This window comes from Lepus europaeus, chromosome 22 (genome assembly GCF_033115175.1).
Source record: "Lepus europaeus isolate LE1 chromosome 22, mLepTim1.pri, whole genome shotgun sequence".
Lineage (NCBI taxonomy): Eukaryota > Metazoa > Chordata > Mammalia > Lagomorpha > Leporidae > Lepus > Lepus europaeus.
The window spans coordinates 27069156-27084050 of NC_084848.1; the positions used below are offsets into that span (position 1 = coordinate 27069156).

The following is a 14895-nucleotide window of genomic DNA, read 5'->3' on the forward strand; positions in this document are numbered from 1 at the left end:
TAATGGCCTGGGAAAACAGTGTCTGATGGCCCAAGTGCTTGGGTCTCTGAATCCATGTGGGAGACCTGAAAAAAGCTCCTGGCTCCTAGCTTCGGATCTGTAGCCATTGCAGCCATTTGGGAGTGAACTAGCAGATGGAAGACCTCTCTGTAACTCTGCCTCTCAAATAAATAAATAAATCTTGAAAAACAAAACAAAACAAAAACATGCCCTTGTGGGGTTGTTGTTGTGCCACAGTGGCTTAAGCTGCCACTTCCAATGCTGGCATCCCATACTGGAATACTGGCTTGAGTCCTGGCTGCTCGGATTTTGATCTAGATCCCTGCTAACGTGCCTGGACAAGCAGCAGAAGATAACCCAAGTACTTGGGCCCCTGCTACCCAGAGATGGTGTGGCAAAAGTCTGGAGGGCATACATGAATGACAAAGGGAATGACACCGTAGAAATAAAACCTTTAAGGGTTTTCATAAACTTAGATAAAACTGTGACATGAGAAAGTGATAACTGTCCCCATCACTAGTTATGATCAACAAACAACGCTCCAAGCAGTAACATTTGCACTGATTCTGTCCCAGATAATTCAAAACAGTTACCCTTCATAGTCTTCCTTAGAAAGAAGCTATCACTTCGTGAAGGTTCCTCCTCAGAATACTGTCTCAGGCCAGTGCTGTGGCGTAGTGGGTTAATCCTCTGCTGTAACGCCGGGATTCCATAGGGGTGCCAGCTCCTGTACCAGCTACTCCATTTCTGATCCAGCTCTCTGCTAACATGCCTAGGAGAGCAGTGGAAGATGGCTCAAGTGCTTGGGCCCCCGCAACCAAGTGGGCGACCAGGAAGAAGCTCTGGACTCATGGCTTTGGCCTGGCGCAGCCCCAGCCGTTGTGGCTATCTGAGCGGTGAATCAGCGAAGACCTCTCTCTCTCTCTTTCTTCTTCCCTCGAAACTCTGCCTTTCAAGTAAATAAAAAATAAATCTTTTTATTTTAAACCAAATACTGTTTTATAGTTACATTCTTCTTCTTCTTCTTCTTTTTTTTTTTTTTAAGATTTATTTATTTATTTGAAAGGCAGAGATACAGAGAGGCAGAGAGAGAGGTCTTCCATTTGCTGGTTCACTCCCCAGATGGCCACAACGCTGGAGCTGTGCCAATCCAAAGCCAGGAGCCAGGAGCTTCTTCCAGGTCTGCCACTTGGGTGCAGGGACCCAAGGATGGGCCATCTTTTACTGCTTTCCCAGGCCATAGCAGAGAGCTAGATCAAAAGTGGAACAGCCGAGACTGGAACCAGCATCCATATGGGATGCTGGAACTGCAGGCAGTGGCTTTACCTGCTACACCACAGCGCCAGCCCCAAAGTTATTTTCTTTATCTCCTCTATCAGGTGCCTCTTTCTCCAAGGCCAGCGTTGAGAAATGCGATTTTTGCTGTGATTCAGTATACTTTATGATCTCAACCACACAACCCATACACTTGATCTTAGCCAAAAGGCTGAGAAGTGATTACACAACCCATAATAATATGGCATCATGGTCTTGGGTTTGAAAATTCAGACAAGTTCAAGTTAATATTTTTTATAGTAAGTCAACATATTGTGAAGAAATATTTATGTTAGGGGCCAGCGCCATGGCTCACTTGGTTAATCCTCCGCCTGTGGCGCCGGCATCCCATATGGGCGACGGGTTCTAGTAGTGGTTGTTCCTCTTCCAGTCCAGCTCTCTGCTGTGGCCCGGGAGGGCAGTGGAGGATGGGCCAAGTGCTTGGGCCCCTGCACCCACATGGGAGACAAGGAGGAAGCACCTGGCTCCTGGCTTCGGATCGGCGTAGCTCCGGCTGTAGCGACCATTTCGGGGGTGAATCAACGGAGGGAAGACCTTTCTTTCTGTCTCTCTCTCTCACTGTCTAACTCTATTTGTCAAATAAATTAAAAAAAAAAAAAGAAAGAAAGAAAAATTTATGTTAGTGGAAGAATTATGTCAGTTACTTTTTAGTGAATAATTGACATGAAAGCCCAAAAGGGTATCTCTGAATTCTTTTTCAACCTTGATTTACTGCATTTTATAGGAAACGAGTGATATGCTATGGGTTATCACAAATTGGGAATTCACAAAGTTACCCATGAATGTCAAGGTTCCATCTTGAAAGCAACAAGTTGTCTAATTTATATCATATAAGTGCCAGATGCTCATTTTATAGGCAGACTTTACAAGCTTTCCATATAATGAGAAACTGTTATCTATATTTGGCAAGGGAAGAGCATCTCTCAGGTGTTGAGAATATCAGCTAAAAAATTTTTGCAGGGCTGGTGGGTAAAAGCCAATGCCTGCAGTGCCAGTGTCCCATATGGGCACTGGTTCAAGTCTCAGCTGCTCCACTTCCGATCCAGCTCTCTGCTGTGGTCTGGGAAAGCAGCAGAAGATGGCCCAAGTCCTTGGGCCCCTGTACCCGTCTGGGAGACCCAGAAGAAGCTCCTGGCTCCTAGCTTTGGATCGGCCTAACTCCGGCTCACCCATATGTGATGCCCATGCCGCAGGCAAGAGGATTAACCTACTGTGCCATGGTGCCAGCCCCCCCAAAATTTTTTTATGACAAACTCTTTGCTAAAAAAGTCTAATGCATCTGCTGAAATGCATTTATTCTGTTCTTTCAGAGTAAACTGTGAGCATGCAATACTTATAAGACAAAATGATATACAAAATCAGAATGACAGTCTGTTAAACTATACGTAATATTCACAAAGCTCATATCAAGTCCATAATTTTGCCTGTTTCAAACACTGACTTGACTTGTGCTCGTTCCAGGGCACTGCCTTGTGTAAGCTTAGGACTTACTCCATAGTGTGTCTGTAGTAAGAAATTGCTCTGAAATCTGTCTATTCACTTACTAGAGTCACAATCTTTGGGTGGCTTAGGGAAACTCCTAACTCAGTCAGAAAGCTGAAATGTCATCAACAGGAGTAGGCATAGACTGGGAGTCAGCAAACGTTTCCTTGCGTAAAGGGCCAGTGGATATGTTAGGCTCCGTTTCATACTCTAATGGTTCTTGTTTTTGTTTTGATTTTTAAATCCCTATAAAAATGTAAAAATCATTCTTAACCTACAAAGCATACAAAACAGGCCATGGGTCATAGTTGCTAACTGCTGGTTTAAGGCAGAACTGTCCAATATTATTTCTTGGTGTGACTGAAGAATTATATTTTATTTAATTTTAAGTGAATGTAAGCAGGTAATGACTACTATTGTAAACAGAATAGATCTAGAAGCCCTCCAACATCCCAGAACAGCTCCAGAAATCTCACTTGAAAGCTCAGACAAGAAATAAATTAAGTACAACAGTAATTATTATTAATTATATCTTCCAATTATTAAATTAAGGACTGTGTATCAATTGAAATGACAGTAACAAAGACAGGGAAAACACTATAGAAGAAACCTGCAACAAATTGAATTGACATTTCACAATTTATTAGTATGGCATTTCTTCAACAATGTTTTGGTAAACTAGAACCTTTAAGTGTTGAGAGAATGGGTCTAATGGGCTTTGGGTTTAAAAAGATATGCAATGCTTCCATTTTTGATGAAAGTGGAAATTTCTATCATTCAATTTGCATATAGATTCTCCTATTGAAGACAGATGCAACTAAAATTAGGTTTTTGTTTGCCTGAAAAGACAACTGATTTCTCCCATCACTGACCTGAAATGCTCCAGGAAAATTGCTTTGCTTCATTCATTATACTGCCACTCCCAGCAAAGCCCTTAAAGTTCATGAGGCACAACCTTGCTTTGTTAGCCAAGCTGTTACACAAGAAACCCAAGTCCTCATTTCCACATGCTGACAAATCATTTCCCAAGTCCATTAATGCATTCAAAACTTGATTCCTGGAACTTGTGAAGTAGAAAATTGGTGAAGAAAACACTTATTCAACTTTAGAGGAAGCCCTGGAGAATACCTGGGACAATATTTATCAAAGGTTATTTATTTTCCCTATCTATGTTGGACAGAATACTTCTTATTTAACTAAGCAAAGAATTTTAAACACCCAGCAGGGTGCATATCACTGCACATCCATCAGCTGATAATCAATGACAAGATTACTCCCTCCAAAGGAGTTTCACTTATAGCATTTCCTATTTTAATTTTAGTTAATTAGTCAATTAATTTCATTTGACAGAGAGCTCCCATGCACTGGTTCACTTCCCAAATGTCCACAACAGCTGGGCTGGACAAGGTGGAAGCCAGGGGCCAGACCCAATCCAGATCTCCATTGTGGGAGGCTGGGACTCAAGTGCTTGAGCGACTCAAGTATTAGCAGGAAGCTGAAGTTGGGAACTAGGACTTGAACCCAGAATTTCTCATTTTAAAACAACCATATGTGTGGGTGTTTGGTGGTAAGAGATGCCTGAATCACATAGCAGAATGCCTGGGTTGGTATTCTGACTCGGCTTCTGATTCCAGATTCCTGCTAATGCAGCTGTGACAATTTCTGCTATTCATGTGGGAGACCCGAATGGAGTTCCTAGCTCTCGGCTTTGGCCCCCACCATTGCCAGCATTTGAGGGAGTGACTAGTGGATGAAATCTCTTTTTCTTTCATACAAATTTAAAAACAAAAACAAAACAAAAAAACCTAAAATTCCCCCCAAAAGGAAAACACTTCATATAAAATTAGATGTTGAATATGGAACACAAGTTAATGGCAGATTAAGCACTTGATCATAAAGTTTAAGACAAGCTACCTACTAAGAATCTTTTTCTTTTTTAAAGATTTTAAAGATTTGTTTTATTTATTTGAAAGGCAGAGGGAGGGAGGGACAGAGAGAGATCAATCTTCCACCTACTGGTTCACTCCCCAAATGACCACAGCAGCCAGGGCTGGGTCAGGCTGAATCCAGGTGCCAGGCATTCCATCCTTGTCTCCCTTGTGGGTGGCAGGGACCCAAACTCTTGGGTATCTTCTGCTGCTTTCCCAGGCACATCACAGGGAGCTGGATCAGAAGTAGCGCACCTGAGACTCAAACCAGTGTTCATATGGGATGCTGGCATTGAAAGTGGTAGCTTAACCCACTGTGCCACAGTGCTGGCCCCTACTAAGAGTGTCGGATTGGTATATTCATGCAATGAAATTCTATGCTGCAATTGGGAAACAAGAAGGCAGATCTGTATGTTCTACTATGGAAAGATACCTGAAGTACACTAAGGGTTGAAAGAACAAGTCACCAAACATTATTATATGAGGGTACTTTAAAAAGCTGGTAGAAAAAAAGAAATGAAAAGATAAGTTTATTTTGGTGCCCCTCTCAAATCAAAATCCATGTATAGTTTTTTTGTAATATACATTTTTCATGAACATTTCAAAGATCTTTTGTATATTATGACCTCATCTGTGTATGGTAATGTATCTAAAACTAACTATGTACAGAAAATGCCTGGAAGCATTTGTGGAGAAAGTGGAGGCTACCTCTGGCCCATTCGGCAGGTAAGCTTTTTACCTTTCACATCCTTCCATGCTATTTTTTTAAACAACAGCTTCTATTACTTGGATAAGCCCCACGAGATCTCTGCAGTGTTCCCCTCAAAAGCCTAAGAGGATGTGGCCCTTTTCTGCTGTCATGGTGTAGATAATTTAAATGAAAAACTCAAACCTGCTCCTTTTGCACCTAAAGCCCCCGTAACATTCCTAAGGTTGCTTTTGTTCATGAATTTCCACAGTGGGCGGGGGGGGGGGGGGGGGGGGGAGAATTCACACAGCAGTATTATGAAACAAACAAAAATAAAGAAGGCAGCCTAGAAACAAGGCCTTGGTCGGACAATCCACAAGTACCCACCAGCTAGAGGCTGTGAGGATCTCGGGAGAGTCATCACATTTCAATTACCATCACTAACATTACTTATTATTTGGCCAGCTCAAGTCCCTCAGGAAGGCAGCTTGCGATGATAATGCCCAGCCTCTTCTTGTAAAACAATTCATTAGGCAAAGCAGAACAGCTGGGGCAGCCACGTGCAGGTTCTTAAAGCACCGCCCCCCGGGGACCTCTGGCCCAGATTTCCCTTTTCGTGAGGGACAGCCACCACCCCTCTGACAGCTGCAGCGTCCTCAGGGACACTTCAGGTTTAATCAGTACTTCCTGCGCTGGAGAGGGCCATTTGATTTCTAACATAAACTAATAGCACTCCTGTTTTCAGCAGGTTACAGCAGACATCAGATAAGAGGCTTTAGGGCATTTTTATCTTGTTCTAATGCTCAAGAGTTAATGAGGCAGCAAAAGATATTGTCATAGAGCCTCGGTGTAGCTATATTATCCAATAAACGGACTCTTTCCAAGACAGATTTAATATGGATCGAGGAGGTAAAGAAGGCTGGCTTAATATTGATCCCATTGAGAGGATGAGAATCCAGTCACCATAAGTAGAGCAAAACCATGCATATTCTACAGTAGACAAAGTGCTACAAGGAAGGTAAGTAGTTACCTTTAAATATTAAGAGTAAAATGCTGATTTTTGCCATTTAAGTAGCATAAACCTAATAGACTTACTTGTTTCGGGGCTAAGTTAAAAAAAAACACTTTTAAAGGAATGTACACATTTTCATATATTTTGCTAAAAAGATTTTTCAAAAATTATCAATAAAATTATAAAAACTATATCAATTACATAATACACACTTATATTAATGTGTATTATATATAAAGTGATTTACAGCTTTTTTATTAGCTATAAAAACTCATTTTTTACGTTAAATGGTGAAGACTGCCTTTAACATTTCAATATCACCAGAGCCTACATAATACAGAGCTTCAGAAATAATTCAATATATCATACACTGCTGACAGCCTGTTATAATTGACATCATGTAGAACACAGTGAAAATAAAAATTAACCCTCAGATTCACTAATCCACGATAGCTGCATAAAATATTATTTAAACAATCTTTTTTTTATTAGATCTTAGAATCTGTTTTGATAAATACACAGAACTTGGAAAACCAAGTTTTCTCTATTCTATTTAGCAACTTTAGAAGCTGACCATTTCTTGAGCAGTTTGTTCCCTAAAAATTAAAAAGGGCTAGGGGCCGGCGCTGTGGCGTAGTGCGTAAAGCTGACGCCTACAGTGCCGGCATCCCATATGGGTGCTGGTTGGAGTCCGGATGCTCCTCTTCTAATCCAGCTCCCTGTTGATGACTTGGGAAAGCAGTAGAAGATGGCCCAAGTGCTTAGGCCCCTGTACTCCCATGGGAGACCAGGAAAAAGCTCCTGGCTCCTGGCTTCAGATTGAAACAGCTCCAGCCATTGCGGCCATTTGGGGAGTCAGTCAGGAGATGAAAGACCTTTCTCTCTGTCTATCTCTCAAATAAATAAATAAGTCTTAAAAACAACAACAATAATAAAGTCTACAAGATCCTTAAAAGGATACACTGTGCATGCATTTATTCATTTATGAAGAACCAAAACTTAGTAAGATTATAAAAAGCTAATCAAAAAATTATCATTATAGTCAACACCAGGTACCCCTAAAATCACTAATTCTGAGCTTTCTCAACCTACCCAACATCTCACATCTTTCTAATGACCCCGCGGCCCTCGCGTAGGCCTCCTGCCCTGCGGTGGCACAGAATGTTGGCTGCCTATTCCAGCACTTATTCTCCCCCACCTCCTTATCAGCAGAACCCCAATTTTTAGCTAGCAAAATAACAGTCTGGAATGAAAGATTGCATTCTTTTGCAGCTAGGTCAGGCCAGCCCACCACTCTGTGGGGGTTTTCAGGAAGACAGCTTAGAGGAAGCATCAGCTGTATGGGACACCATTTTTGCTCTTCCCATCTTCTTCTGGCCTATAAATCTGGCTTGACAGGGAGAGCTCCCAGCATCCATGAGGATGGAAGCGACCTACTAAGAAAGTGGAGTGGAAAAATAAAAGCCTTAGAATTGATGACTCTGGGGCTGGCACTATGGCGTAGTGGGTTGAGCCTCCTCCTGCAGCACTGTCATCCCATATGGGTGCCGGTTCGAGTCCTGGCTGCTCCACTTCCGATACAGCTTGCAGCTGGTGGCCTGGGAAAGCAGTGGAAGAGGGCTCATGTCTTAGGGCCCCTGCACCCACATGAGAGACCTGGGAGAGGTTCCTGGCTCCTGGCTTTGGATCATCCCAGCTCCAGCCACTGCGACCATTTGGGGGAATGAACCAGCAGATGGAAGACCCCTTTCTCTGTAACTCTTCCCCTCAAATAAATAAAAATAAAAATCTTTAAAAAAAAAAATTGATGACTCAGTGAGCTGCCCTACCTGCCTCAACCTGTCTACCTCCAGCCTTCCTTTTTGTGGAACCAACAATTCTATCTATACAAAGCCGCAATTATTTTGGATTTTCTGTTATATGTAGTTGCACATTATCCTAACCAATAGACCTAATATCCAGTCTTTTACCTGATAACCCTGATGGTAATTTAAGTTATTCATTTCAAAGATGCTTTAATGTAAGCGAACGTGACACAACAGATTGAACTGACTTTTTAGACACCCACATACCATATCGCAGTGCCAACTAATCCAGCTCCCTGCTAATGCACCTGAGAAGCAGCAGGCGCTGGCTCAAGCACTTGGATCCCTGCCACCGACATAGGAGACTGGGATAGAGTACAGGCTCCTGGATTCTGCCTGGCCCAGCATTGGCTGTTGTGGACATCTGGGGAGTGAACATGCAGACGGAAGATCTCTCTCTCTCTCCCCTACTCCTTCTCTCTCTCCTTCTCCCTCATCACTCTTTTAAATACATAAATAAACCTTTATCAAAGATTTATAATACCTTAGCGAGCAAGACATGTTTTATAAAATATACCCCAAGGTCTACCCTAAACTATATTTTCTAAGTCAGAGGGGCTTAAGATCTTGAAAACATTTTGACTTTTTCATCTCTCCAGTCTGTTACTATTTCTTATTTATATTTCCCCAAATCTCTCTCAGCTTTTCTCTCCTTTGCATTCACACTGTCCTATCCAGTACAAGCAGTTATTGCACTCTTAAGATTGCCACAGCCTCCTAGCCAGGCTCTGTGAGTGGCTTTCAGACCAGGCTCTCCGTATCTAGCTCTTCCTCACTTTGGTAACCACACTTTCCAGTACTCTAACCAATCCATACTCCAAAACTGCTTCCCAGTCTGAAGTATATCCTTTCTCCATACGTAAATATTAGCCATCGAGCCCATGACTCCTTTACCGCACTTTCCCCTCTGTGGGAAGGAGCAGAAGACATGCTCAGAAAGCTGCATGGCGGGAGAAGCACCTGGTGTGAGAAGGGCCGGATCTAGCTGAGCTGAAAGGCCAGGTTACAGATACTTTGACTTTAAAGAACAATGGGAAGCCATGATGAATTTTACAGTGAAGGGAATGAGGCTAACATGTCAGTTTTTTGTTTCAAAAATATTACTTTGGTTGCAGAATGGAGTTGTTATTGGAGAAAAGATCAATTCTACAGCTAATTTGGTTGGGGAAAAAAAGGAAAACACTAGAAATAAAGAGGCTTCATACAGTAGGCTTGTTGTAGAGAAAGAACATAAAACTCAATATTCTAGAGGAAAATTATAGTCATTTGAGTAAATATAAGTTCACCATGGGAGAAAGCTGGTAGATATTCATTAAAAGATCCGGTATGCAGAATTTAGTACTAAATGTTTTCCTATCAAGAATGTAAATGGCAGGGCCAGCAATGTGGCATAGGTGTTAAGGACACTGCCTGCAATTCTGGCATCCTATATAGGTGCCAGTTTGAGTCCCAGTTGCTCTGCTTCCAATCCAGCTCCCTGCTAATGGGCTGGGGAAAGCAGCGGAGGATCGTCCAAGTGCTTAGGATCCTGCCACCCATGAGGGAGACCCAGAAGAAGCCGCTGGCTCCTGGCTTCAGTCTGGCCCAGCCCCAGTTATTGTGGCCAGGGAGTCAACCAGCAGATGGAAGATCTCTCTTTTTTTTAATTATTATTAATATTATTATTTTTTTGACAGGCAGAGTGGATAGTGAGAGAGAGAGACAGAGAGAAAGGTCTTCCCTTTTGCCGCTGGTTCACCCTCCAATGGCCGCTGCAGCCGGTGCATCGCGCTAATCCGAAGCCAGGAGCTTATCCTGGTCTCTCATGCAGCTGCAGGGCCCAAGCACTTGGGCCATCCTCCACTGCCTTCCTGGGCCATAGCAGAGAGCTGGCCTGGAAGAGGGGCAACCGGGACAGAATCCGGTGCCCCAACCGGGACTAGAACCCGGTGTGCCGGCGCCGCAAGGCAGAGGATTAGCCTGTCGAGCCACGGCGCCGGCCAGATCTCTCTTTCTAACTCTGACTTTCAAATACATTTGGAAGAGAGAGAGAGAGAGAGAGAGAGAGAGAATATGTAATGGTATTTACAATGCCTGAACCTTGACTGGATATCAGTTTAAAAAAAAAAAAAAAAGCTATACAAGGAGCAGGAATTTGGCCTAGCAGTTAAACTCTGCTTGGGAGCTCATGTGCCCTATCAGAGTGCCTAGGTTAGAGTCCCAGTGCAGAGCATGGGAAGCAACAGGTGATAGCTCAAGTGTCTGGGTCCTAGCAACCCATGTGAGACCTGGATTGAGTTCCTGGCTCCCAGCTTTGGTCTAGTCCAGCTCTGGCTGTGGAAGGCATTTGGGAAGTAAACCAGTATATGAAAGTTTACTCTTGCGTAGTATCTCTCTCTGTTGAAAAAAAAAAAAAAAAGCTACACAAGATGTTTAGTAATAACTGAGGAAGAAGTCTGTGGAATGACATTGGTTATTTCAAAATTATTGTTGGGGTGACTGTTTGGCAGAGGATATTCTACTTGGAACAACCCAGAGTGCTTGGGTTCAAGTCCTGGCTCCACTTCAATTCCAGCTTCCTGTTAATGCACACCCTGGGAGGCAGTAGATCGTGGCTCAAGTATTTCGGTCCCTGACACCCAAGTGGGAGACATGGACTGAGTTCCAGACTCCTGCCTTTGACCTGGCCCAGCCCCTGCCACTGCAGCCATCTGGGGAATGAATCAGTAGATGGGAAGCTCTTTCTCGGCCTGTCTCTGCTTGTCTCTGTCTCTGCCTTTAAAATAAAATTAAAATAATTTTTAAAATCACAAGATAAAAATTTTTAATTGAATTTTCTTGGATAAGATGGTCATCTTATAATGTAGGAAATCATCCTTATTCTTAGGAGCTACAATCAAAAGTATTTACAGGTAAAGTGTCATAATTGTTTGAAATTTATTTCCAAATGGTTAAGAAAGGAGAAGACATGCATGCACGCACACACACACACATAGACTCACACTCACACAATGGTGGGGGGGGGGCCCATATGTGCTTACAGTTTTTTCATAATCAACTGTTGGAACGAAATGAAGACTTAATGGCATTTCTTTCTAAGTTGTTGAAGAGCAGCTTCCTTCTGATCTATTTCTGACATTGATATTCATTTACTTTATAATTTGAAATGAAATTTTCTAATCAACAGCTCCAAGGAAATCTGGAATCTTAAAAAGCAAAGCACCACATGAGGATTTTCATGCAGGAACGATCCCTTCCGTAAGCAGTCAACAGATCGATACTGCAGTCCTTCCTTTTAGTTTCAAGCCTGGCTACTCTTGGATTCCATTCTCAGTTTGATTAAGGAGGGCAGGAAGAAGCTGCCTGCTCCCTTTCAGTCCGAAGACATGTGACTGAGTCATTCCTCAGCGCTGTATTTATTATGAAACCTTTAAGACAAAGTTACCAGTCCCTGCTGGGGAACCATTTCACAGAGTAGCAGGCACACAAATAAGTACTCAAAAAATTTTTTATTGCTTTGTCCTTTTCTAATGACAATTTCCTCCAACACTGAGACTGCTGGCTAATTAAAATCCTTGCTTTTACTGAACTTGACAGCTGACAGCAACAGAAGCAGATGCAGACAACCATAAACCATTTTCCTTCCAGTCAGGAGAGAAAAAATGCTTCCTCTGTGAAGCTAGAACACAATGCTTTCCCTACCCAGCAAACCATTTTCTGGGGAGGAGATATTCTTAGTAATAACAAGTTTTCAACCTGAGCAATCAGAAAACTTATTTCCCTATTGATACCCAGACAGACTTCCCACTCTTCTCTTGACAGAGTAGACACACAGATGAAATTACTTAATTTAGTCCAACCTTTCTGAGTTTATTATCAGACTGCATGAACTTTTTTTTTTTTTTTTTTTTTTAACAGGCAGAGTGGACAGTGAGAGAGAGACAGAGAGAAAGGTCTTCCTTTTTGCCATTGGTTCACCCTCCAATGGCCGCCGCGGTAGCACACTGAGGCCGGCGCACCACGCTGATCCAATGGCAGGAGCCAGGTGCTTCTCCTGGTCTCCCATGGGGTGCAGGGCCCAAGCACTTGGGCCATCCTCCACTGCACTCCCTGGCCACAGCAGAGAGCTGGCCTGGAAGAGGGGCAACCGGGACAGGATCGGTGCCCCGACCGGGACTAGAAACCTGTGTGCCGGCGCCGCAAGGCGGAGGATTAGCCTAGTGAGCCGTGGCGCCGGCCTGCATGAACTTTATAAAAGTCAAAATAAAATATATGGATGTCAAGCACTTCCAATATGGGCATCCAGTAAGGAAAACAATTTTTTTTTCCCCCCACAGGCAGAGTGGATAGAGAGAGAGACAGAGAGAAAGGTCTTCCTTTTTGCCGTTGGTTCACTCTCCAATGGCCGCTGCGGCCGGCGCATCTCGCTGATCCGAAGCCAGGAGCCAGGTGCTTCTCTTGGTCTCCCATGCGGGGGGAGGGCTCAAGGACTTGGGCCATCCTCCACTGCACTGCCGGGCCATAGCAGAGAGCTGGCCTGGAAGAGGGGCAACCGGAATAGAATCCGGCGCCCCGACCGGGACTAGAACCAGGTGTGCCGGCGCCACAAGGTGGAGGATTAGCCTGTTAAGCAATGGCGCCGGCTGGAAAACAATTCTTTTAAGTTCACAAAATGAAACAAGGAATTATAGCACCAAGTGAAGAATAACCTGAGAGTTTTTGCTTTTCTTTTCTTTTTAAAGATTTATTTATTTATTTGAAAGCCAAGTTACACAGAGAGAGAAGGAGAGGCAGAAAGAGAGAGAGAGAGGTCTTCCATTCACTAGTTTACTCCCCAGATGGCCGCAACAAATGGCTGGAGCTGCGCCAATCCAAAGCCAGGAGCCAGGAGCCTCTTCCAGGTCTCCCACGTGGGTACAGGGGCCCAAGCACTTGGGCCATCTTCTACTGCCTTCCCAGGCCATAGCAGAGAGCTGGATCAGAAGTGGAGAAGCTGGGACTCAAACTGGCACCCATATGGGATGCCGGCACTGTAGGTGGCAGCTTTACTCACTCACCATGGTGCCAGCCCTGGTTTCTTTCTTTCTTTCTTTTTTTTTTTTTAAATATTTATTTATTTTATTTATTTATTTATTTGAAAGGCAGCATTATTGAGAGAGGTAGGGACAGAGAGATCTTCCATCCGCTGGTTCACCCCCAAAATGGTCACAATGGCTGGAGATGCACCAATCCAAAACCAATAGCTAGGAGCTTCTTCCAGGTCTCCCTCGTGGGTGCAGGGGCCCAAGCACTTGGGCCATCTTCTGTTGCTTTCCCTGGCACATTAGCAGGGAGCTGGACTGGAAGTGGAACAACTGGGACACAAGCCAGGGCCCATATGGGATGCTACCTGCTATACCACAGTGCTGGCCCCTAACCTGAGGTTTTGTTTGCTTGTTTTTACATTATTATATATGTTTGCTTACATTGGAATAGTAAGCCATATACTAGAAGTTTTCCAAAACTAGAATAGGTAACAAAGCAATTTCATAAGCTTGCACCATAAGGAATACTGTTGGCATGATAAGGGAAAAAACGTTTTCGTTTTTTTTTTTTAAAAAGGGTCCCTGTTCTAAAGGAGGGCAAGAACTTACTGACAAACATCCTAAGTAGATTATTCCTTTCACCCAAGAGAGTAGTTTACCACTTGTTAAGCAAGAAGAAAGCCTGGGACCGGTGTTGTGATGTCGCAGGTTAATCCATCGCCTGAGATGCTGCCATACCATATGAGCGCTGGTTCAAGTTCCAGCTGCACCAGTTCCATTCCAGCTTTCTGCTAATGTGCCTGCCTGCCCAGCCCTGGCTGTTACGTCCATTCGGGGAGTAAACCTGCAGATGGGAGATCTCTCTCTATAGCCCTGTCTTCCAATAAATAAATGAACCTTTTGGAGAGAAAAAAGATGACAACTACTATGGTGATAGCAGAGACAAAGAATTAGAATTCCAGATAATTTCAAATCTCATTTTAGCCATAATTTTCTCTAACTACACTTTACTACAGCTTCTGGGAAGGAGCCAAATAATTTTGTATCTCCTTTAATCTTCCCACTCTCACCTACTAGTAGAAAGATGGCTGTGGTCAAAAAAAGAATATAAGCAGAAGATAAATGAAAGGCATGGAGAAATCAACTAAATAACTCTTGATATTACCTGGACTTGTGGGCTGACTGAAGGCTGCATCTTACCCTCTTGCTGTTAAACTGTACTGCCATCTGCTTCCCCCCTACCGTGCAGGAGGTTTGGGGTATGCAAGGACAGTTTTGATTGTTGAGGGATCTTTAGAATATCAAATGTACTAGAAGAAAAGTATTTGTGTTTGTGTTGCCATCAATTTAAAACAGACTTTAGTCTCTTTCAAAATTGCTATAAGAAAACACTAAAGAAATTCTAAAGGGCCTTTTAAAGACAAGAATACTAAGAATTTCTCTCTAAGCCTGCCTTCCTCATAAGTGGTTATAGCCACATCAACTTAAGCAGTCGGGAAAGAGCCAATAATAGTTGAAAAACCCAAGTTCAATTATCAACAGTGATAGATAGGAAAGAGAAGTCATGCTAGAGGCCTAAAAT

The 14895-nt window shown here is 43.2% G+C and overlaps 1 protein-coding gene across 3 annotated transcripts in view; it reads right to left on the bottom strand.

Annotated features, from left to right (window-relative positions):
* LIN52 (lin-52 DREAM MuvB core complex component) overlaps window positions 1-14895 on the bottom strand; it is a 111970-nt gene that overhangs the window by 51081 nt on the left and 45994 nt on the right. The window contains exon 6 of one of the 3 annotated variants that reach the window (XM_062181604.1): window positions 84-949. The exons of 1 other annotated variant lie outside the window; for it this stretch is intronic. In XM_062181604.1, the coding sequence (XP_062037588.1) occupies window positions 849-949 (101 nt within the window). In that variant the 3' untranslated portion in view covers window positions 84-848. Of the gene's footprint in view, window positions 1-83; window positions 950-1628; window positions 1904-14895 lie in introns of those variants that run through there. One more of the 3 variants, XM_062181606.1, reaches the window with a different exon arrangement.